The 25,744-nt window shown below is 50.1% G+C and overlaps 1 protein-coding gene across 1 annotated transcript in view; it reads right to left on the bottom strand.

Annotated features, from left to right (window-relative positions):
- The window catches only part of NXF1 (nuclear RNA export factor 1), a 391,991-nt gene extending 373,393 nt beyond the window's left edge, over positions 1-18,598 (bottom strand). The window contains exon 1 of the mRNA XM_085625971.1: positions 18,389-18,598. Within this exon, the coding sequence (XP_085482097.1) occupies positions 18,389-18,467 (79 nt within the window). The 5' untranslated portion in view covers positions 18,468-18,598. The remainder of the gene's footprint in view (positions 1-18,388) is intronic.
- Positions 18,599-25,744: the final 7,146 nt, after the last annotated feature.

Raw genomic sequence — 25,744 nt, 5'->3', positions numbered from 1 at the left:
TGCTTCAATCATCAGACAGAATTTTGACTCCGTTGCACATGGTTGTGGCCCTTAGGTCTATAGCGGCAACAAAAAGAAGTCAAAAGAAATACTGAGGAAAACAGGAGTCCAGCGCCAAAGTATTATTCTTGAGATCAGTTGTAATTGTGCACTAGGAACCTCAAGATTTCAGAACAACGTGCAAGACACTCATTTTACTGGACCATAACAAATCTCATGGTTACGAAACTTTGCAATTGCTCCTGAAAAGATACCTTGTGTTTAATATAGATCTTCTTACACCAATAATTATCACTGCTGCACTCCAAGGCATCAGGTATCTTCTAATACAGTAATTATAAAAGTTATAAAATAACTAGACTATTGGACTAGTAAACTAAAAAAGGTTGCTCATCAGGTCAAAAACATTCAATTTGTACAGAGCGACCATAGCAAGCATCCTGACAAACCATAAATAGGGCACCAAATCCTGAAAATGGAAGGGGGGGGGGGGGGGGGGGGGGGGGGTGGAGGTAAGAAAGTATATACTGTTAGGCCTGCTGAGGAGCTGTTGCCGCTGAGAGCCCGCACTTGCCTGTGTTAACAAAGTCATCGTGAACGCTATTGTGGGCCGCCGCAGCTGAGAGCCCGTATTTGCCTGTGTTACCAGTCATCGTGATTGCTACTGTGGGCCGCTGCAGCGGAGGAGTTGTGCCGCTAAGTGCCTGCATGTGCCGTCCTATGAGAATCATCGATATCGCTATTGTGGGCCGCTGCAGCTGAGGAGCTGTGCCGCTGAGTGCCCGCATTGGCCGTCCTACGAAAATCATCGCTATCGCGGGCCGCTGCAGCTGAGGAGCTGTGCCACTGCGTGCCCTCACTAGTCCACCAATTCTAGGATCTTGCTATCACCTGTGGGCACGGGGGAGCTTTGCCGGTCAGTCGAAGAGCCAGGTATTGAGGGTCTTCCTGAAGATGTGCAGGGTGGGGGCGCATCTGATGTCGATCGCGAGCTCGTTCCAGGTCTTGACTGCGATGTAGGAGAAGGTTCTTCCACCCGTTCTTGCTCTGCGGATGCGCGGGGGTTCGGCGAGGTCGGCAACTCTGAGGATTCTCTTGGCTACGTGGAAGGAGATTCTATTGTTGAGCTATTGGGGTCCTGTGTTGTGGAGGCACTGTAGGCGTGGGTATCTTGCAAGTTACTCTCTTCTCGAAGGAAAGCCAGTGGAGGTTTCTGAGGTGCTGGGTGATGTGTTCGTATCAAGGGATGCCAAGGACGACTCTGGCTGCAGTGTTCTGTATGGTCTGTTTGCGGAGCAGAGACTTGTTGATCCTGACGTAGAGGGCATTTCTGTAGTTCAGTCTGCTGGTTATGAGTGCGTGGGTGACTGTCTTCCTTGATTGGGGGGGGGGGGGGGTCCATTCAAAGATCTTCCAGAGGATGCGGAGGGTGTTGAAGCAGGTAGAGGCAACTGCGTTGACCTGTCAGGTCATGGAGAGGGAGGAGTCTAGTATGATGCACAGGTTCCGGGTGTGGTCCATCGGGGTGGGGGGGCTGCCAAGGGCGGTAGGCACCAGGTGTTGTCCCATGAAGAGGGGGAGGGTCCAAGGACGAGGACCACGGTCTTCTCTGAAAAGAGCTTCAGGCAGTTGCTGCTCATCCAGGATGCAACGTCCTTCATTCCTTCCTGGAAGCAAGAGTCTGGTGGTGATGGAGTCCTTGGTGAGGGAAAGGATGAGACGGGTGTCACCAGCGTAGGATACTATGCTGAGTCTGTGCTGTCCGACAATGGCGGCGAGGGGAGGGGGGGGGGGGGGGGGGGGGGGGGGGCATGTAGATGTTGAATAGCATATGGCTGAACTATGATCCTTGGGGTACTCCGCAGTTGATCTCTTTGGGTTTCGAGAGAAAGGGTGGAAGTCTGATTCTTTGGGTTCCTCCAGTGAGGAATGAGCGGAGCCAGTCAAGGGCGGTACCCTGTCTGCCGGAGCCGTGGAGTCTGGCGGCAGGTGTGCGCTGGGAGAAGTTGTTGAAGGCTGCAGAGAGGTCGAGAAGGATTAGGGCTGTGGTGTGTCTTTCATCGAGAAGGGTGCGGATGTTGTCTGTGGTGGCGAGTAGAGCGGTCTCAGTGCTGTGGTTGCTGCAGAATCCAGATGGAAGGGGGGGGGGGGGGGGGGGGGGGGGGGGTCGAGGATGGAGTTTTCTTCGATGAAGTTTTGTTAGTTGGGCGTTACGCTTCTCGTGACTTTGGATGCGAATGGGAGGAGAGCAATGGGTCGGTAGTTCTTGGGGTCCGTAGGATCTGCTGAGGGTGTATTGGCTGGCTGGAGTTGCTGGACGAGGGAGTGGTTTCGGAGCCAAGTGTCTGGCCATTGAAGTTGTCATAGAGGCCCTAGGTTTTCAGATGGAAGTAGGATCCAAGCTTATTGCAGAGGTCCTGGGAGGAAGTGATGTCCGTCCTTTCGCTGGGGGGTTTGGTGAATTCCTGGATGATACTGAAGAGTTCCTTCCAGTTGCTGGAGTTGGCGCGGATTTTGATCTGGATGAAGGTCCTTTTGGTGGATCTGATGCGTTGGTGGTATTCTATCATGGGGTTCTTGTAGGTGGTGTGGTCTCCTGGGGATTTGCGGTTTCTCCCGTTCTTCGAGACGTCTGCAGGTTCGTCTGATTCTTGCAGATCGGCTGTGAACAAGGCGGCCTTTCTGGGGCACTGCCTGTAGGGGTTACGTAGGGGTGCAAGCTCGTCTGCGCAGTTGGTGATCCATCTGTAAAGTTCTTTGGTTGCGAGGTTGGCGTCGGTAGAGGGGGCATCGTGGTTGAGTTGAGCTGCCCCTCGGTGACCTTGCTCCAGTTCCTTCAGAGCGGGATGCCGATTTCGGGGCGGTGGGTTTGTCGACGTGGAAGTGTAAGCAGTTGTGGTCTGTCCAGGGGGTTGCGTGGTGTGGCTGAAGTGGATGTTATCTCCTGCGACGATGGGGTTGAGGGTGTGTCCTGCGTTGTGGGTGGGGTTGTTTCAGTCTGAGGTTGGCGAAGTTGTCCAGGAGGGTGGTGGAGTTGGGGGTCACTGAGGTTGAAGAGGTGGAAGTTGAGGTCTCCGATTAGTATGTAGTCAAAGGAGGCAATGGCGTGGGGTGCGATTAGGTCGGCGATGGAAGTGGTGAACGCGGTTCGAGGTCTGGATCTAGAAGTGGAGGTGTTTGGTCGTGGGCGGGCTGACGCTCAAGCTGGTGAGTCAGAGGGATCTCTTGTGTGCGATGGCAAGTTCTCCACCTGGGCAGTTGGGGCAGTACTTCTTCTGGATCTTCTATTCCTCGGGAAAGTCGGTTGCGATGTTGGGGCAGAGGTGGAGTTGGTCCAAGTTCCTGTGAAGAAGGCAACGTCTGGTGAGAGGGTGTCGAGGAGGTCCCAGATCTCTACAGCACGTCTGTGCAGGGAGTGCACGCTGAGAAGGATGCACCTCAAAGCTTTAGGGGTGCTGGTGGCCTGAGCGAGGGAAGGCGGCTGTGGGGGTGCGGTGAAGGTTTGGCAGCAGTGACGACTGGAGAACTGGCAGTGGGAGGTGTTTGGCGTGGACATCTGGCAGTTGTTGTCCCTTCCGGGGTTGAGTACGAGGAGGGAAGCTGAGTTGTAGCAGTGGCTGGTCAGAGAACCAGGGTCCCTGGCGCTGGTCGCGGACGGGCTTGCCTTTGACACACCAGGGGCATTGCCGCCATTAAATAGGGACGGGGAGGAAAGTGCCGTTGGGAGGCGGGAGCGGGAATCAGCATGGGGGAGAGGCCGCGGGGGAAAAAGGGCAGCGAAAACAGGCATGGAAGACAAAACAGTGCACAGGCAAACCAATGAAAACAAGCATTTACAATGCAATAGGTCTCACATTTATGCGAGACCTATTGCATTGTAAATGGTTGGCATTAAGGACAACGGGAGGGAGGGCGAAGGCACGGACAACGGGAGGCAGGGAGAGGGAGCTGGCATGGACAACGTGCAGGATGGCGGGTGGGGAGAAGGCACAGGCAACGGGCAGGGGGGGGGGGTTAAAGAAGGCACCAAAGCACATTGTGCCTGAGGAGGAGAACCTCCTTGAAGAAAATAGTGCTGGCAGTCTAAACTATCACGTACCGTGTAACAAATGAAGTAAGGGGGCAGTCGCCATGGGAGGTGACAAACAAAAAGGAGGGGCTAACAAGCGGATTGACGAATCAGAAGTCAGCATTTAGGACAATGACAAGCCAATGGTAAACATGGGCAGAGAGTGGGCGGGGCTTCTATTCGCTACTCTTCTACAAAAAGTCCTGCAGAGCAGTGCATCTTACTTCAGTGCCAAGACGGTGATCGGACTTTCCTGCATCGGTAGTGACTCCAGGATTAGCGACGTGTGTGGTTCTTCCCAGGACCAAGAGAAGGACATGCGTGATGACTGACCCCCATGATCCCTGCCAAGCGCCATTTTCTATCCTTTGTGATAGATAGGCCCTGCTTCTATGCTTTTCTAATTTTGTATTACGATTTTTGCTTGATTGCCTGTTTCATTTCCGCAGCTTAATTGATTTTTTTATCCTGATTACAATGTATTATTGATGCGCTCTGCTGGATTAATTTAGTACTGCGATTCATCATTTATGCGCTCTGCTTGATTAACTTAGTACTGCGATTCATCATTTATGCGCTCTGCTTGATCCTTTCTGCATTCTGACCCACTCTGCCCTCTCCCACTCCTCTAAGGTGCTGGGCCTGCGTCTCCCTGGCTTGACCGGGGCCAGGCTGCGCACCGCAGTGGAGAGGGACTGAGAGTCCATACCCTGTGCGGCTGAACCCCAAAGCTGGGCCTCCGCCCTCTGGCTTGCCCGGCTACCCAAGGCGCTCCACCGCACCCCCACCAAGCAGCATCAACCATGGAGGCAGACGTCACGGCTCAATCCGGCAACACCGAAGACGACATGGAATGGCACACTAAGGCAAAGAGAGGACGCGTCTTGTGCCAGAACTCACCAGAAAAAGCAGCAAAGCTTGCCCGCCCACACCCCACAAGCAACGCAATTCCAACTACAAACCGCTATCTGGTTCTCCAAAGTAACCAGGACAATGACGCCCACCCTCAGGACCACAAGGCATCTGAACCCGGGACCTCTTCAGGTCCCACAAAGAGACTACGGATCCCTCCAATCATCCTGAAGAACTTAGCCACCCACAAGGTCCTCGTAGAGCTACTGGAGGAACACTGCACCTCCACCTTCACAATCAAGCCCCGGCAGGACCACGCAAAGATCATGCTCACCACATCAGACGACTACAGGAGTGTGGCCAGCATGCTTACAGAACAGAAAATGGAGTACCACACCTTTTCATTGACCGCTGCAAAAGCCCAACACTTTGTAATACGGGGACTTCCAGCAAACGCATCCCTTGGGCACATCACTCAGGACTTATCGGAACTTGGACTTCCAGTCAAAAATATAACGCAGATCGTCTCCCCAGCGGACAAGAACAAGAAGTTTCCCCTCTTTGTTGTAACCCTGTCTGCAAGCCAGGATGGGAAGTCAGCAGACCTCTCAGCAGTCACACGGCTCTGCAGTTGCACCATCCCCACAGAACAGACCCTCCAGGATTTCGCGGTTTGCCGCGAAATCGGCAATTTTGTAAAAATGCCGCAATTTTTTACAAAAGTGCGTGCGAAATCGGAATTGTACAACCCATGGGCTGCATGTGATTTTTTTAAGTTTGAGGTTGGAATCTAGAAACAAAGTCAAACACTTAGCAGAGGTGGCCAGCTGTGTGAGGAATATCTGCTAATTTTAGAGATTCAAATCAGCACTGTGGCGTGATGGAGGAGAAATTCAATTCTCAGCACATTACATATGAGATCCTTTTGCTCCATTTGTGGAAGTGCTGAAGTGTGGTTTTCAGCTTGACAATAGATTCAAGCAAATCCAGCTTAAGATAGACCTGAGTTTCATTGCCATATTGATGGAATAGTCACTAGTCACCTCGTTCAGTTTTAATGTATGGTCTATGTGACTACTTCCAGCATGGTCTATGTGACTACTTCCAGCATATCACTCAAGAGCATGTGCACATCCTGCGATTAGCGCTTCTTACCAAAACACTTATTCATAAAAAATGCAAATGAACAGAAGAGTGAGCAGCCCATTCTGCCCTTTGTACAGTAAATCAGCGCCCATATCACAGAACGGGCGCCCTGACCTCATCTGTGTTTGGCACACTTTTAACTGGGTGCTCCAGGTGCAGAACGGACAGTGCAGCCTATCACAATAATTGCACTTCAGCGGCGGCTCCTCCGCAATGGCAGAAGAGCGTCGCCCCACTGTCTGGCTCAGAGCCTGCAAATGAAAAATAAAACTATGTTCTAGCATAGTTTTATTTTTCATTTGCAGGCTCTGAGCCAGAGCTGTAGGGAGGGGCAGGGCCGAGGCATGGGAGGGGGAGGAGGAGCGCTATGTGCACTCCCTAAGTGAGCATATGTGTTTGGCTGGCAGTCTCAGGCCGGCCAATCACACATGCGTTCTTAGGTATCTCCAGCCCAGTTGCCTTGAACAGCCAGGCTGGAGAAATCCCACAGACTCCCTGGTCTGAGCGAAGCGTCTTTCCAGCCCGCTCAGGCTAATCTCCGCGCTGCTCTCATAACATGAGTGCAGCGCAGGGATTAGATGGGAGTCTGTCCGAGGGGCTGATGGGACCAGGAATGGAGAATTGCATTTCCAAAGGATAACAGCCTTCACCTGTGAGCTGCTTCCTCTGTTCCATATTCCAGGTTGCCTATTCAAAGTGGAATACTCTGCTAAAAGAGTTTCCATTGATTTAAGGCTGAAAATGAATGATTATGAGTAAAATAAAGTGCCTCAAAAATGCCGCTAAATTTCCATATTTGTGCCGCTAAATTTGCGAATCCATGCCGCTATATCCTGGGGGTCTGACAGAAGCACCTAGAGGGAAACGAGGACCGGTAATGTGCTACAACTGTCAGCGCTTGGGGCACACCTCTGCTTTCTGCCATCAGAAGCTTAAGTGCGTACGCTGTGGAGGAGAGCACACCTCTAACCAGCAATATGTGCCAACTGCACAGGACCCCACCCAGCAAGCTATTGCGGCTGTCCCTACCTGCAGAAGGCAAAGAAGGATGGACCGCGCAAACCCACCCCACCACAAAAGACTCCCTACACTCAACTGCAACAGACCAGGGACAAAGGAAGACTTACAAACCTGCAGTGGCACACACGATCCCAACTGGCAATCCAACCAACAACCATAGCCACCCGCGCGTGGATGGAAGAACATACGCAGAAGCAACAGGACCCAAACAGGACAGCCCACCACCACCAACTGCCCGAGCACCATCCTGTGACATAGGCTCAGCCATCAACTGGAATGATTATCCCCAGCACACGTAAACAATTTTTTGAGTTAATATCATAGCATTTTGTGAGCAATGTTTAAAAATAGTTGAATACAGATTGATGTCTTTTTTAGGTCGAGGACCGTCCGGTCTGCCGAAGGCAGAACCGGAAGTCGGAGATTTAATGTTTCTGAGAGTGGCTCCTTAGCCCGCCTCTCTTTTTTCCTCTCCTCCATTGGCTGGCTTCCTAAACGGAGGCCAGCCATTGGAGGAGAGAGCCATCCCTCCAAATAGGCTCCGTCTTTTTCAGATTCGGGGGCGTGTTCCTTGCGGTTCTTTCCACTTTTTAGCCACGCCCTTTTAGAACAGCAGGAACACGCCCTCGAAGCCGAAAAAGTTTTGAAGCTTCCATACGTCCTTTTCGGATTCGGGGGCGTGTTTTTGTTTCTCTCCTCCAGCCAATGGCAAGAGGAGAGAAAAGAAAAACACGCCCCCGAATCTGAAACCGCCGCTGCGTTTCTCCGAGGCATTTCTGCTTCGCCTCGGAGAAAGGCAGTGGTGTGCTTGTCCTGCCATGCTTTCCATTATGTACCGCCGTAGTAACCGAGGATTTCGATGTGGAAGTCAACTTGCACAATTAGTGCATTTTTGAGTGTTAAAGAGAAAATATGGAAAGGAATCCGAGAGAAACTGAATAACATGCATTTTGTATTTCCAAAGTTGCCAACCATAGTTTAACTATTCTGAAATTTACTAGCGATATTATAGGAAGCTTTTACAGTTTAGATATAAAAAAATTGTTTTAGAATATATAATGTAGTTATCTCATTTGAAAATTTCAGAAAAGTATCTCCGCAGCAATACAAGAAATTACTCCTAACGCCTCGAAGATTGCCGTCGGCGCTGTACCCTCGGAGCCGCGATGGCGGCCACCTTGAGAAGGGCTTACTCAGATTCAAATGTTCGGCCTCTGCGCATTGCATGGCTAGTTAGCGCGCAATAATACACCCGAATTCAATTAAAGTATTAGGGGGGCGCCATTGTATTGAAAGACCCCCCTACTGCTGAACTCCATCGTCCTGTTGATGTCACACACGCACACTAGTTGTCTTAACAGTGATCGACAGCCCTGCAGTAATCCGATGTGCCATCTAGTCCGTCATTTATGTCCGTGACAACCGTACCCGCCAGTACGTGCGCGCACCCTAAAGCAGGAACGTTTGGAGATGGTGGGCCGGGATCGGGTACAGTCTCTCCTCCGAAGGTACCGGCTACTACTGTTCACCGCGTTGCTGATCCTTTTGCTACAAGCGCTTCTGGGATGGAGCTTCCAGAGCCTGGAGGAAGGGGGCGAGGAGGTGAGATCGGGAGTATGGTAGTGCATCCAGAATGTGCATTGGAGAATCTAAGGAAGAGTTGCGGGTGCTTGGGCAGTGATAGGTATGTTTACAAGTTATGGTTGAAATCATGTGTGACTTCCCTTGTTAAGGTGCTGGAGATGACCTTGGAACGGAAGTCACGTTTGAGATTGTATATCGACCCTCATGTAATTGATTATATAGCGTAGTGTTGTAATGCGGCCATCAGTTTGGCCATGGACGGATTTCTTATCGTTTGGATCAGTTTCCTACACACCATCATCCAGACTGCAGAGATAGGAAGCCGTGGCTTCTCACGCATCCAGCCCGAATGGGCAAACTTACCTTGCACAAACACTGCACACGAAAACAAGCGAAAGTTATACTCCCACCGGAGCCAAGTTCAGCAGCGTGTGTGCTCCTCATCACGGGAGCAGAACTCTGCAACATCTCACTAACTCACTTTCACTGTCTCTTTCACTACCTCTCTCTATCTCACTACATCACAACACCACTCTGCTTACATCTCACTACCTCACAAGATCCCTCTCCCTCACTACATCACTGTTTCACTACCCCACTCTTTCTCACTACATAACTCTCTCTACCTCACTACTCCACTCTATCTCACTATCTCACAACTTCTCTCTCTCAAAACATCACTACCTCACTCTCTCTCACTCACTACCTCAATCACTCTATCTCACTACCTCACTCTTTCTATCTCACTAACTCACTTTCACTCTCTCTTTCACTACCCCTCTCTCTCTCTCTCTCTCTCACTACATCACAACATCACTCTATGCTTATATATCACTACCTCACAACATCCCTCTCCCTCACTACCTCTCTTTCACTACCTCTCTCTATCTCACTACCTCACAACATCCCTCACTCTTTCACTCTTTCACTACCTCCATCTACCTCACTACCTCTATCTACCTCACTACCTCTATCTACCTCACTACCTCTATCTACCTCACTACCTCTATCTACCTCACACTCTATCTACCTCACACTCTATCTACCTCACTCTCTAGTTCAATACCTCACTCTCTATTTCAATACCTCACTCTCTATTTCAATACCTCACTCTCTATTTCAATACCTCACTCTCTATTTCAATACCTCACTCTCTATTTCAATACCTCACTCTCTATTTCAATACCTCACTCTCTATTTCAATACCTCACTCTCTATTTCAATACCTCACTCTCTATTTCAATACCTCACTCTCTATTTCAATACCTCACTCTCTATTTCAATACCTCACTCTCTATTTCAATACCTCACTCTCTATCTCACTACCTCACTCTCTATCTGCTAATGCAATAGGTATCACATATGCAAAAAAAAAAGCTAATGCCAATAGAAATGACAATGCCATTTATTTAGGGATACAAAAATAATAAACAAATAATGAGCAATACCAATAGCTCTACCTATAATATTGCCGAGACCATTGCATTGTAAATGCTTGTTACTTTTATTGTCAAGTTCTTCTGACAGCCTGACAGCCAACACGTGTTTCGTCGCTAATGGGCAATCTCCCACGACTTTATCAAGGCTCTGTCTTGCTTGACAGCGATTTGTATTGTGGAGTTAATTCCAACCCACAATAAGGGGTTCTGTTCCCCGCGACGTCACACTATTGTAAGAAGAGAAGACCAGGGGTCCAAATATGTCCCTGGAGAAAGAATTCTGTGTATCCGTTATGTTGCAAGTGTAGTTCTTGACGTCGCTCCTCGCGTCTTCCCGGAGTATCTATGCGCGGTGACCCAAACAGGACAGCCCACCACCAACAACTGCCCCAGCACCATCCTGTGACATAGGCTCAGCCATCAACTGGCAGGAACTCATCACGAAGATTGCGAAAACAGTTGCAGACATGAACATCCACCCTGTGGTGACAAATCTCATCGCCGGACTTTTCCACAGTGAAGAAAACACCCGCAATGGCAGTAAAATATAAAAGGAAACTCCCTCTTCTTGATGTGGAATGCTAACAGCATTCAGAAGAAAACTGCAGAACTCCTGCACCTGATGGAAACCATGGATGTGTGTATAGCGCTTATCTCCGAGACCCATCCAGGGATGTGGAATTCCTATAGCCCGACGCCCAGGACATATTGTTTGGGGTCAAGGGCAACAAGTTTTAATTTGCATTTTGTCCTTGGGACAAGCAGGCCCAACCCCCTGCAGCACACACCCTTTGGCTGCCAGTTTGCAGTACCACATTAAGGATCAGGGAAGGGCACTGCCTGCAGTTAAGTTAATATTTGTGTGCATAGGGGGGAGGAGCCAAGATGGCGGACGGACAGGACGTCTGAGCTCCCGGCTCCGCAGCCCGTCTGCTGTTTACATGACATCCTGATCTTTAATCCTGCCTACGGCGCGAGCAAATGTAACCACGAATGCGCTGATACTTCCCGCATTCCTCCGATGTTCCCGCCGGCTTTTTTGGTCGAGGATTCATAGAGTTTGCCGACTTTGGACTTTGCCCACGCATTCTGGCCCGACCACCACCGCCGGACACCGCTTATCACGTACGGTGAGACGACCTGGGGCTGGACCGGCGCCGGGGGAAATGTGACCGGACGTGGAGTGGGCGGCCTGGCGGAGCCTTCTTCGCGACGGAGAGAATTCCTGTACGATTGGGTCCGGGCTGGCGAATCTCCCTTTGTCCTCCTACCAGCGGTCAGAGCGGTGACCGTTTGAGAGCGCCCACCACCCGCATTGCAACACAGCCGAGGGCTCTCCCATCGTGTGAGCCCCGTATAGCGAGCAGCAACTCCTCTTGCCCTCACTATTGTTCCTCCGTCCTATGGAGTCGCCCTCACCCCTCCGAGGTGGGCTGGCGGCGGAAATGGTGTCGGTGCCGGTCTGCTTCGCCGGAGAGGCGGAGGCCGCCATGTCCCTGACGCAGGCTTCACTGCCTGCTGTCGAGCTGGAGGGTGTCCCGGTGGCGCCTTTACATACAGTCGGCATGCTGCAGCAGGGAGCAGACCTGACCTATGGTGATATCCTTCTAGCCCTGGGGGACTTGCGGGCGACATGGTGCCAACGCACTCGAGAACTGGAGTGGAAGATCGATGCTGCTATGCCATCCAGGGAACTACTGCGGTTGTCTGACCCCCCAATGCCTCTCATTCCCTTCGAGGCGGATACAAATTGGCGACAGGGGGGTACTATGGATCGTCCTCTCCCTGGTTACAGTGTCGAGGGTTTGTCTAATGATCAAGTTGCAGATACAAAGCTCCCTTCCACTTTACAAGCTGAGACTCTGCCTCTGCGGGTGTTGCCGTGTCTGCCTCAACATCGCCGGAGTGTGTGCCGTTCGGTGGGGAAAACTGTGTTTGTCACTATCGATGTGGTGATGGTCTATGACTGGGAACTCTCGCTTCTTCTCCCTCTGCGTCTTCTTTGCCGTGAGCGGCCATCTTGCTCCTTTGTTCTGCCTGAGGTACACTCCCAGCGGCGGCCATGTTTGGTGGGGTCTCCGCGTTCAGGCCAGGGTTGATGTTGCCTCCCTTGATGATCCTGCTTGACCGCCTGGCATGACCCGGACTAGAATATTTGCTTATGTATCGGTTGTGCCGCATGTGTGTAAATTGCTACTGTTTACCGCGGGGGTGGATCTGTGGGGCCGCTCAGGATCGGGCCGGGGCTGGGCGATTTTCTTTAGTTTGCTGTACGTATTGGCGGGCGGGGACTAGGATGAGGCTGCTAATTATCTGCTTTGCTCGCACATTTGAAATGGAGTCTCCCCACCTGCCGCTTTGCTTGCTTCTTCAGTTGTGCTGATGATTTTCAGGGTGGGGGATGCTTAATGGGCTGTGGTGACCGGGAGTATGTAACATTTCCTCCTCCTGCCTTCTCTGGGAGTCGGAGACTGGGAGGTTATTTCCCACTCTCCGGACTCTCTTTCCTACTTGGGGTTCATTTGGGGCGACAGGCATGCCTATTGGGGGGGGGTGGGCCATGGCCTTCCGCTGGTATGCAGGGTGGGGGGATGGGATGTGTTCTATGTCTTCTTCGTCTCTATGGCCCTCTCTCTCTTTCTTTCTCCCTTCCTCTTTGGTTTCCTTTTCTTTTATGTTTCTTTGTTTCTTCGGGGTCGGGGTTCAGTGTTAGTAAGGAGCTTATTGTGTTTTATCATTCTGTGGTATAGTGTATGCTCTTCGTCCCTGGATGGTGGCCACCTGTCTCCTTACCAATGCCTTCCTATATAACGCTTCCTTCTGGGTGCTCCGTGAACGGTGATGTCTCTCCTGGTCAGTGATTAGCTTCGACTCTGTTCGAAGTACACTACGTTGTACTCGACAAAACCATAAAATTAAACCTTTTCTTATCCTGACATTATTGTTCTATGTTCTCCAATGTCATAGCGGCCGGCCCCGAGGGGGTTGTAGGCAGACGCTGTGTATTGTGCATCTATCGAAATAAAGGTTTTTAAAAAAAAAAAAAAAAAAAAAAAAAATATTTGTGTGCATATGTTAATGCTGTTCAAACTTGTATTTATGGTTCATTAATTGAAAGCCTTTATTATTGGGTGAGCGCTCTCAGTAAATGTAAGTTCTGACTGCACTACTGACAGTGGTTCCAGTATAAAAATGTGTACACACGGTTTCAAAGTTTAGCAATATGAGGCTATGTATAATGCTCCCAGAATGCTCTCGGATTAGATGCAAATATTTGCAGAAGCTTGAAAGCAAGATTAATGATTCTTTTATTTCAATATAAAATGTACCTAAAAAATGAACGTAGGAAAACATTTTTTTTGCTAAACTACTGTCAAATTTCATGTACCATTTCTTTGCAGCATCATTTAGTAAAATGTGTTGATGCATGCTAGTATTTCCCCAAAATATTCATATTAGAAAATCAGCGTAACCAGTTTCAATAAGATTTTGGGAAACATAAAAATAAACAAGCATTGGCAAAGCCAGTAGGTCTGAAATGGTGGTCAGCTTTTTAGTTTTGGCAATGCGTGACTTGTTTTGGCATGGTTTTTGTAAAACCTGATTGATGTGAGAGCTGCCGGACCCTCCCCATTATAACAAACATTGGCAAGATCAAAAATTGTTTTTGGTCTCAAAAAAGCACACACTGCCACATTAGTTACTGGCACTTAACAAAACTACTTTGTGTGCCGATATGCTCCTAGTGAAAGAGCAGAATACTGTCACTCACCGTGAAGCCAGCCGATACAGAGCGAGAGAGAGAAAATTTTAATAAACACAAAAGGTCATGATTAACGCCAGACCAAATTCGGGGCCCAATTATTTAAAGAAGGTCTCAAAAGTGGACCCTTGGTATATGTCCTTGCATTAAGGGCAGCTATATGGCTTTCCACAATTCACAAGAATGTACAGCAGTAGGGCAAGAAAAATATTTGTGAACTGCATTTTAGCATGAGCAAATATGCATGCGTAGATTTGCTCATGCGAAAACCTGAGTGTTTGCAAGTTTATTTTCCCTCCAACCACTTTTTCCCCAACTCTGGAAGACGGTTTACGTCTGCCATTGTCAGGAGTAAATTTCCAACATTTCTCAGTATTGGAAAAGATTAGAGACGAGTTGTTGAAAAACTCTTAAAACATGCAAGTTAGTAGTTTTGCACAGACTCAAAAGGACATTCCAACCTTGGAACTATTGTTTACCACTACCTTCAGTCCCAGTATGTAGATCTGCAGAAACGTAGCAACATAAAGGGATTGCTAGTATTCAAACACTACTTTGGTATGAGCCCTGGCATAATCAGAGAGGCTATATAAGAGCTCTTATATAATGAGATTGCTGCCAAAATTTGTCGCCACACAACATGGCACCAAAGGGACAAGTGGATTTTGTTACATGACAAGTAGATTTATGAAGCAACCTGCCCCATGGACAAGTAGATATTTTAATAAATTCTACACCCCTGCCCATCTCCAAGGAAGCCAGAAGCTCAAACCACAGGGTGTACCGCACAGATCGCACCACCGGAGCCAAGGGCGGAGGGAAAGCTGTGATTGTCAGCACAAAAGTGAAGCACTACGAGATCTCACTACCACTAGTGGGGGAGTATTGAAGCAACTGGCATACAGATACAGACATCTGTATGGCCCACTACGGCTGATTGCCGCCTACTCACCCCCAGGCAAGCTAAGCCCAAAGGACTTGGATGGTTTAATGGACCCTCGCATCTCAACATTAATTGGCGGCGACCTTAATGCCAAGCACCAGTGCTGGAACTCTCGCACGGCAAACAGCAAAGGACACGCTCTACTTGCCCACTCAAGGAAGGAAGACTTTGTAGTGGCTGGCCCAACTCAACCAACACACTATCCAGGCTCTGCACTACATAAACCAAATGTTCTGGACATCGTCATCATGAAGAATTTCTCCCAGTCTATGGAGCTGGAAAGCTCAACAGCGCTGACGTCCGACCACAACCCAGTGTTGATCACAGTTGGAGACGTGCTTGAAGATCAGCAACAGGGCACCAGGCACAACTACAAGAAGGCAGACTGGAGCCTATACAAGAGAAGCCGGAAGGAGACACTGGTCCCTGGCGCCTACGCTGCATTGAAGACATTGACCAGGCAGTTCACCACCACACAGCTGCAGGCCACACTGCCATCGAGCGCAGCGTTCCCGAGCAGAAACTCCAACACTGCTCTATCTATGACCTCCCGAAGGGCATCAAGCAGTTGATAGCTGATAAGAACAGAGCCCGCAGAGAGTGGCAAAGAAATCGCACCCCCGACCTGCTGAAGAAATACAATGAGCTGACAAGACAGCTGAAGATGCAAATAAGCCAGCACAGAGGTGGAAAATGGGAAGCAGCTACAGCTAACTTGAAGGACTAGGACAACTCTCTGGAGGATGACCCGATGTTTGACTGGGAAGAAGGAACCAAACCCACCGATACAAGGGAAGACTCACTTGGCATGCAGCAACAGGGACAAGGCTGAGGTCTTCACGGACACATTGGAGGTATCCTTCAGGCCTAACCAGGCAAGCAAACTGGCAGCAGAAGTCGAGCAAGAGGTCGCTAAGCACCACCGGGAGCACCCACCAGAAACAGAAGCTGCAAACATGAGGAATGCTCAACAGGCGCGTTCCTGGCCTTGGTAAAATCACTAAAAAACGGCAAGGCACCAGTAAAGGACAGAATAGCCAACCAAGCCATCAAGATGCTCCCAGAGGCCGCAGTGGATCACCTTGCTGAGATACTCAACGCGTGTATGCAGCACCAGTATTTCCCTAACGCCTGGAAAGAAGCAAGAGTCGTCGTATTCCCCAAGGCTGGGAAACCACTACGAGATCCTGCAAATTACCGCCCTATAAGCCTGCTATCTGGCCTATCAAAGCTCTTCGAAAAAGTTATCCTTGCCCGTCTCGTGGACTTTGCGACAAGCGAAGACCTCCTCGCCAAAGAACAGTTTGGGTTCCAGAAAGAACACTCAACCAATCACCAACTCCTCAGAGTTGTGGACATCATCAACCATGGATTCAACATCAACAAGTCTACTGGAGTAGTCTTTCTGGATGTAGCCAAAGCATTCGACCGAGTATGGCATGAGGGACTGCTGTACAAACTTATCAAGCTCAAGTTTCCAAGCTACCTGGTTAAACTGCTGTCTAGCTACTTGTCAAAACGGACCTTTCACGTGGCGATACGAGAAGAATGCTCAACGTCATGCCCAATTCTTGCTGGAGTGCCTCAGGGATCAATCCTAGGACCATTCCTCTTTAACATATTCACAAACGACATCCCCACGGACCTAAAGAAGACTGATCATGCTTTTTACGAAGATGATGTTTCAGTCCTCTCTCAATCCTTCAGCGAAAAGGAAGTGGTTAAGAACCTTGAGACATTACTCAGCAGACTTTCCGAATAGTAGAGCGACTGGCAGATCACCCTAAACACAAGCAAAACCACAGCAACATTATTCACCAGGAAGCTGAACAGGGAACACCCACAGATCCTCCTCAATGGGGAAGATATCAAATGGGAAAACAGCAGCTCCTACCAGGGGGTGACTCTGGACTCTAAACTCAGCTGGAGAAACCACATAGAGAAGACCTGCCAGAAAGCAGCAAAAAAACTGGCTGCATTATACCCACTCCTGAAGACCAAGTCGAAGCCCATGCAGAGCAAGGTGCAAGCAATCACTGCAATAATTCGACCAACTATGACGTACGCTTCACCGCCCGCAGCATCGAAAAGACCTACAGAGACTTCAGAGCAGGGCCCTACGGATGGATGGCAGCAGGTGCTCCTATCTTCACAAGAACAGCAGACCTCCACAGAGACCTAGGCGTGGAGATGTTGGACGAACATCTCCGCAAACTTAACAGGACATTCTACAAAGGACTGGGTCAAAACGAAAACCCACTGATCAGGAAACTTACAGACATTTCTACAAACCCATTTGACCGCTACCCGCAGCCCATCGAAACGCTAACCATGTGAAACTGAAACAGCAACACAGCATCCAAAAACTCATCACTGCCTGAGGGCAAACCGCCCCGGCAGGCACCGAAAACTCATCACGGTCAGAAGGCAACTGCGGCGGCAGCCATCAAAAGCTCATCACCGCCAGAAGACATTTGGCAGACGAATACAAGACTCTGAGATAAAACTTGCTGACACTTCCGCAAACCAAATCGACCGCAACCCGCGGCCTATCACAGCGCTGACCTTGTGATCCAACCTCAACTGTGACAAAGCGTCACACATCAATAATACAACCTAAACAGCGACTAAAAAACTCAAAATGAATGTGGAGTAATGAGGTTACCGCCTCGGTATCCAAAAACTCACCACTGTCAGAAGGCATCTGACAAGACGAAAACAAGACACAGACCGCTGCATGCGCGCTGGCTCGCGCTCGACCTAAACGGGGCACAAATAGCAGGGTCAACAGAAAAACGAAAATAAAAGGTACACTACAAAAGACAAACAGAGACAAAAAGGGCACAACACATAGACAGACAAAAGTGGAACAGCAGAAGAGCAGGGCTCTTCCACTGGACGACCAGGGATGGGGCGCAGGCAGGAGCCTGCAGGTGGAGGAGGGTCTCAAGGAATTTCTCAAAGATTAGCACTCCTTTGATCACATTATATACCAATAACGCTTACCGTTAAGGTAAGGACTAGGTACGGCAAGTTAGTGTGGCAGTTCGTGCCACTGTCACCCAACTGTTAAAGGTTTCAAAACCACCTGTCGCACATTCAATACTTTCTCATCAGATCACTATCACTTATAAACCAATCACTTTATTTAACACAGATCGTTAGGGTTTAAACAACAGTGGAATATCATGCGCATCCGTGACTGCAATAGAAAATAAATCGGGGAGATTACGGCACGGGGATCAGTTTTCGGGAACAGGATCTGCCGATGAGAGAGTCAATGACCACCATCCAGGCAAGTGATGGTTAGGGGTTAGACTGGGGCGCTTGGGTGTGTGTGCTCAAGAGGGAACGTAGGGAGGAGCGGTTCCCGATATCTAACACAGTGCCTTGCAATTTTGGGATTTTGAAGGATTATGCCAGAGAGGCTTGGCCTGATTACTAAATCCTACTATCCTTGCTCGTTAGTAAACGTCAGAGCAGAAGTAGAAACACGACTTGACGATACTGTTGAGTACCAGTTGACCTGGCGACACCAAAGTGGATTCTAACGTCAGTGGGTCAGCACTCACCATTGTAGGAGCGCCCCGCCGAGTGCGAGGCAGAGTATCCGGCTTTCCTCCCCATAGCGCGGTACAGGGGTTGCGCCATACCCGGAACGCACGGTTCAGCAGTGGTGCGAAGTAAAAAGATTCGGCCCTCGGCGAGCGCCGGAAACTAAGAATAGGAGAAGCGAGGCGCATGCGCGACACCAAGAATCATCTTCAGAGGGCGGCGCGAAACGTACAGCAACAACAACCCAAACATGCGCAGTGCGTTCCACGCATGGGCATTATGCTATGAATCACGTTCCAAGCACTGCGTCTGCGCCTCATCTCCCGGGAAACAGAGGCGGAAACACACGGGAGTACGTCAGTGACGCACTCTATGACGTACTTCATACCGAGAGGCAGTATGGGAAACTTTCTAAACTGATGTAACTAGAAAGGGCACTACAAAAAACTATCTGGTAGACATCTTGATTCTACAGCAGGAGCGGAGGCGAGGATTATGCATTACTTTCCTCACTTTATTCAAACAGCAAGTTAAAAGACACAGTGTAAAAAACAAACACAAGACCACAACTCCCATGAAGCTCGGGAGTAACCGTGGCAACCAGTAGTCCAATCATAACCACGAAGGGTCCCATAAAGAGTAGCAGTCTCCGTAGTCCTTCCTCTTTCTTCACTGCTGGCCCGTCAGTTAAGTCCCTTCTCTCCTTACTGTGGGTTTGGGTCTTGGCTGCATGGGCTTTGTGTGTAATATTTCGATGTAATTGATTGCCTGATTCTGTTCGTTTCCGCTACGATATTAGCAGTCTCCGTAGTCCTTCCTCTTTCTTCACTGCTGGCCCGTCAGTTAAGTCCCTTCTCTCCTTACTGTGGGTTTGGGTCTTGGCTGCATGGGCTTTGTGTGTAATATTTCAATGTAATTGATTGCCTGATTCTGTTCGATTCCCTACGATATCGTAGCGGACTGTTCTCTGACTGAGAGTAGCGCGGTAGGCTTCGGCCCGAGCGCGTGCATTTTTAATACGGAGCGGGTCCGCTAGGTGGCGCTGTTTCGCGCTTCTAGCGCAACGCTCCGTTTCAGGCGCCAGTGAAGCGCCGTGTGTGAGGCTTCTGCCTCGGTGTTTAGAGCGCTCGCTCTTGGTATTTTACCCCTCGCCTGACACCGCTTCGCAGTAGGATTGACGGGCATAGCCCTACTGTATAATTTAACGGGCTGACTCCTCCACGGGTAGTGAAAGTTATCAGAGGAGTATCAGCTACGTGGCACTGGCGAGGGGAGAGCCCCCCTTAATTTAGTTGGGGCGTTTCTAAAATTGGTGCCCTCACCTCCTTTTATCATGCAGGCTCAGAGGGAGCACGACTATACCCCATCATTATCCTCTCAAGAGGACCGGCTACCCCAGGTGCGCAGACCTGCAGAGGTGGACAGGCTCCTCTCTTCGGCCATCGCCCAGGCGCTTGCCCCTCTGCAGGAGAGCGTTAACCGTCTGTCCGCCCATGTGTTTAGAGGCACAGGCATCTTGTGGGACGGGGAGGCCGGGCCTAGCGGGGCGCCTGTTGCTATCCCACGCAAGGCCCACAAGCGTGACGCGGGGCACCTTGAGGGCTTCAGCCGTCTGGCGGAAGCCTTTCAGAAAAGTGCGCGCACGCTTCGTGATGCACCCTACCGGGAGAAAGTTGTACCCGGAGAAAACGGCGACGAAGGCGCCACAGATTACGACCCTGAAGAGGGGTTTCCCGAATTGGGGGAGGTGGAATTGGAGGATGATGGGGAGTCCTCGGATGGGGACCAGGAGCAGGACAGATCTTGGCGTCCTCAGTCTTCTGCATCTTCAGTAGGAGAGGGGGAAGGTCCCTCAAGTGATATGTTTAATCCCATGTGCATTTATAGACCCCGGTCCACGGAATGGGTTCCCGACAAAAAGGTGGCTGACTATGTGGCCGACAAAATTAGGCGTCCGCTCAATAAAGAGGTTAGGGCCCGTCTGCGGTCGGAATGTCCCAGACCTTCCCTGCCCAATGGCGTCACTTTGACCCCCGATATTGATCCCAGATTGTGCACCTTCTTTGCTAAGTATATGAAGGATCCCAAGAAAGGGATAGATAGATCATGGTGGGCTTGCCAGGACAAGCTCTTAGATGTAGTGGGCCCTTTGACTAAGGTGATAGAATTAGCGGAGAGGTCCCGTATTTCTGGGGAACCCCTGTCGGCAGACGAGGTTACGGGCTGGGCGCAGAGGGCGATGTGCCTGCTAGGCAATGCGAATTGCGCCCTCTCGGCCGAACGCCGCCGTTGCTTACTGCTAAAGATAGACCCCAAACTTGGGGAGCTCTCTTCCTCGGAGGCAGGCCCGATAGCTCAGGGTTCCCTGTTTGGTGATCCTTTTGTCAAAGAGTTAGGTAGGTTTGTGGCCACCTTTTCAGCCCTTGACAAGGCGCAAGCCTCGATGAAGAAAATTTTCCCGGGGAAGGTTTTCGGTGGGGCCGGACGAGGCAGGGGTCGCTCCTCCGGCCGGCAATCGCATCAAGGCCCTAATAGAGCCCAGGCCAAGCGTAATAATGGATGGCAGGACGGTCGCCAAGGGACCTTCTACCCCTCCCCGGGGCGGCAGAGGAAAGAACAACCAAGGCCGGGGAGGCGCCCACAACAACACCGGAGGATACAGCGGTAAGCGTACCTTTGTTAACCCCGGTTCGGTTGGGAGGGAGAATCGCCCTGTTCTATCACAGGTGGGCGGAGATTACTCACGATCCCTGGGTGCTGGAGACTGTCAGAGGGTTTCACATAGAGTTCTACGGAACCCCGGTTCAAGGGGCCAGGCCCAGGCCCTTGGTTTTTTCTTCGCAGGACGAGTCTCTCATAGACCGAGAGGTTCAGGAGCTTTTAGCCAAAGGGGCCATCGGTCCTTCAGATCTTCACCCCACGGGGTTTCTGAGCAACATTTTCCTGGTGGAAAAGAAGGACAAGGGTTACCGTCCCGTTATCAATCTCAGGGACTTCAACGAGTGGCTAGTCTATCGCCACTTCAAGATGGAGGGGATCCATCTTCTCAGAGACCTCTTGTTGCAGGACAATTGGCTGGTGCGTCTGGACCTCAAGGACGCCTACCTCTCGGTCCCCATTTTTCCACCGCACCGCAGGTTCCTCCAGTTTCGGTGGCGGACACAGGTTTTCGAGTTTCTGACCCTTCCCTTCGGCCTGTCTTCAGCTCCGTGGTGCTTTACGAAGCTCCTCAAGCCAGTGATGGAGCACCTCCGGACTCTGGGCATTCGCTTGATCATTTATTTGGACGATATCCTGATAATGGATCAGTCCAGAACACATCTTCTCTCCCACCTACAGACTGTAGTCTCCCTCCTCCAGAGCTTGGGGTTTACCATCAATCAGGTGAAGTCGGACCTAATCCCGCAGCAATGCATGACCTTTTTGGGGTTCAGGATAGACTCCAGAACGGCGACCCTACATCTCCCGGAGCAGAAGATCGGGAAGATCAAGAAGGAATTGAGGAAGGTCCTGCGGAGGGACAGGATCTCCTTGCGGCAGTTGGCCAGGATTGTCGGCCTGTTATCTTCATCGATCCAGGCCATTTTCCCGGGCCCCCTGCACTACCGTGCCCTCCAGAGACTGAAGGCGTCCCATCTAAGGAGGGGACTTACCTACTCCCAGCTGATTTCTCTGAATCAGGAATCCAGAGGGGAACTCCAGTGGTGGATCGACCACATGGAGGCGTGGAATGGCCGAGCGATCTTCGGGTCGCAGCCGGATCTGGTGATAGAATCGGACGCCAGTCGCCTCGGTTGGGGAGCCCGTTGCGGCTCAACCTCAGTGGGGGGCAGGTGGACGGAGGAGGAGCTTTCCCTGCATATCAACTGTTTGGAACTTCTGACGGGGTCCTTTGCTATTCGATCCTTCACGACGGACAGAGTGTCTTGTTGTGTGCTCCTCCGGATGGACAACACGACGGCGGTGCAATACATCTACCGCCTTGGCGGTATGCGGTCGAGGGTCCTGGTGGACCTAGCCAAGGACTTCTGGCATTATTGCCTTCAGCGTCAGATTTCGGTGACGGCCGAATACCTCCCGGGAGCTCAAAATTTGGTAGCGGACTGGAACTCCAGGCATTTCCGGGACGCCAGCGACTGGAGACTAGATGCGACAGTCTTCAGCTCACTGATGCACTCCTGGGGTCCTTGCCAAGTGGATCTCTTCGCTTCCAGGTGGAACGCCCAGCTTCCCAGGTACTTCAGCTGGAAACCGGATCCCGGAGCAGCAGCGGTGGATGCCTTTCTCCAGAACTGGTCTTCGATACCAGCTTATGCCTTTCCGCCTTTCTTGTTCATCCAGAGAGTGGCGGCCCAGGTTCGGCGACAGACAGCCTCTCTGATCCTGGTGACTCCGATTTGGCGCTCTCAAGCGTGGTTCCCTTCTCTGCTAGAGCTGAGCTGGGACCTTCCTATTCGTCTGCCTGTATTCAACGAGGTCTTGGTGGACCCCCTGGGCAACCCTCATCCCCTGGTTCTTCAGGGCCATCTTCAGCTTATGGCGTGGAGGATTTCAGGCGACGTTGGTCGGACGAAACTCTTTCGCACGAGGCTGAATTCCTCATCCAGCAGGCATGGGCCCCGGCGACCATCAAAAGGTACAGATCAGCTTGGAGGCGATGGGTACGTTGGTGTATGGCGAAACACCTGGATCCCGTGGGCTCCAGAGTTTCGGAGGTCATCAATTTCTTAACAGAGCTCTTTCAGGAGGGGCTGGCTTATTGTACCATCAACTCTTTTAGATCGGCTATTTCGGCGGGCCATGTGCCCATTGACAACATCCCGGTGGGAGAACATCCCTGGGTGTGTAAACTATTGAAGGGCATTAGAATTTCTCGACCCCCTGAGCCCCGTTATTCAGGCCTCTGGGATGTCAACCTGGTTTTACGTTTACTGATGTCCTGGCAAGACAATCAGTACCTGTCTAGAAAGGAGATATCAGCGAAATTAGCTATGTTGTTATGCCTTATTTCATGCAAGAGGGCGTCAGATGTTAGAGCTTTGGATCTCGCTGCACGGATCTTTACCCCGGAAGGGGTCACTTTTACCGTATCCAGGAGAACCAAGACGAGTACAAGGTCAGTATCCTATCCTGCTTTTCCAGACTCCCCGAAATTGTGTGTAGTGAGATGTCTCAAGGCCTATGAGGATATGACATTGGAGGTACGGCCTCCGGGAGAACGGCAACTTCTGATTGCCATTAGGAAACCGTTTAAGGCGGTATCTTCCCCGACCATTGCCAGATGGGTCAGGTGGATTATGACTGAGGCCAGTATTGACACTGCTGAGTTGGGCGCACACTCTACCAGGGGAGCAATGGCTTCTAAGGCCATTCAGGTAGGGGGTAGATTGGAGGACATTATGAATGCGGCGGATTGGTCTTCAGATTCAACTTTTAAAAAGTTCTACTTTAAACCAATCCATAAAGCGGCCACTTTGGTGGTAAGGAGGCTTTGAACATGCATAATCCCCGCCTCCGCTCCTGCTGTAGAATGAGAAATTTCCTAGTTAGCACGAAGGAAAGTTTCAATTCTAATAAGGAGACGGAGGCGAGGATTATCCCACCCGGGCATGTTTCTCTTATGCCTTCCCACCCTTTGTGAATTCCGATCAGCGATTTATGAGTGGAGTGATGCAGAGTTTCGTATCAAGGAAGTATCTTTTGAGACTTTTATTGTCAATGTTTATTGCTGATGTTCAATAATTTGTTTTGCATCTGTTTGGATATTATATCACACTGTGGCACTCTCGTATTATATATCTGTTTATGATTGTTTTTGCAAAGTTCGCAAGTGCATTGATAACTTATGTAGCATATGGACCTTGATGAATGTCAGGGTTTGGTAGCAGACTTCACTATTTTGTATTTGTCATCCTAGGTTCTGACTCCAAGGCGGAATAGAACCCACAGGGCTTAACTTCCTGCAGCAGAGAAAGAGGAAGGACTACGGAGACTGCTACTGTTTATGGGACCCTTCGTGGTTATGATTGGACTACTGGTTGCCACGGTTACTCCCGAGCTTCATGGGAGTTGTGGTCTTGTGTTTGTTTTTTACACTGTGTCTTTTAACTTGCTGTTTGAATAAAGTGAGGAAAGTAATGCATAATCCTCGCCTCCGTCTCCTTATTAGAATTGAAACTTTCCTTCGTGCTAACTAGGAAATTTCTCATTCTATGTCAGATCGGAGTTGAGGATTATGCATGTCTTTCTTCACTTTAATTGCATAGCCGTTTTAAAGATCATTAAACAAAAAAAACCAGTAAAAACAGTACATATATCCCATGAACTGTGGGGGAGCAGTCTCCATGGTAACCATAGTCCAATCATATAACAGTCCAAAACATATAATCGTGTGACCTCCCTTTCGCTTCCTCTTTCTTCACTGCTGGTCAGTTAATTGACATTCCTAACAATCTTCGCTTATCTGATGTTCTTTACTGTGCTTTGTGTAGTGGTTTTGCTCTGCACTTGCTCATTGTGTTGTTGGGTCATTGCGCAGCAGGTTTTCGCTCAAGCGCTGTTTTTCCCCGCAGACGCGGACCCCCTAGTGTGCACTTCGTGCACTGTGAGGTATAAAAAATTAGCTAGCATTCGTGCCAAGAATTTTCAATTCTATTAAGGACACGGAGGCGAGGATTATGCTTCTCTTTCATTTACTGCAAACAAACAGCAGCCAATGAGAATCATCATAACATGTAACATAACATTCCCAGAATGCTTAATGTAACAAAAACGATAAACATAGAGACTAGCCCTATAAAACAGTCCACAACCGGAACACTTCCTCTTTCTTTGCCCAACGAGCAGAGTCCAAGTCCATTAGCATAAATTCCAGAAACAACGGCAAAACTTCCAAACCACTCCAGGGTGCTGGATCCACCGGAAACTCAGAGCTGGAAGGCGAAGAATATGGAGCCCACTCCTCCCGGGACCACGCCATGGTCTAATCTCCTTTCTGATCAGCGCCTGAAACAGAAACATCATATTCGTAACAATTGTCGTCAACCGAGTAAATCAGGGTGGGTAACATGACATTGAATGATAATCATTATTCTGTTGTCCCTGGGCGGGATAATCCTCGCCTCCGTGTCCTTAATAGAATTGAAAATTCTTGGCGCGAATGCTAGCTAATTTTTTATTCTATTACAGGACCGGAGGCTTCAGATTATGCTAGTTTAACGCTTATGTAATACCACAGAGGCCACATCGCCTACAGGTTTATAATAAAACTGTTTGAAAGTAGAACTGGAAGACCAATCGGCCGCTTTCATAATATCGTGTATACTGGTACCCAGCATGAATGACTTGGAGGCCATAGCACCTCTGACCGAATG

This window comes from Triturus cristatus, chromosome 9 (assembly GCF_964204655.1).
Source record: "Triturus cristatus chromosome 9, aTriCri1.1, whole genome shotgun sequence".
NCBI lineage: Eukaryota > Metazoa > Chordata > Amphibia > Caudata > Salamandridae > Triturus > Triturus cristatus.
This window is presented reverse-complemented; position numbering and strand designations above follow the sequence as displayed.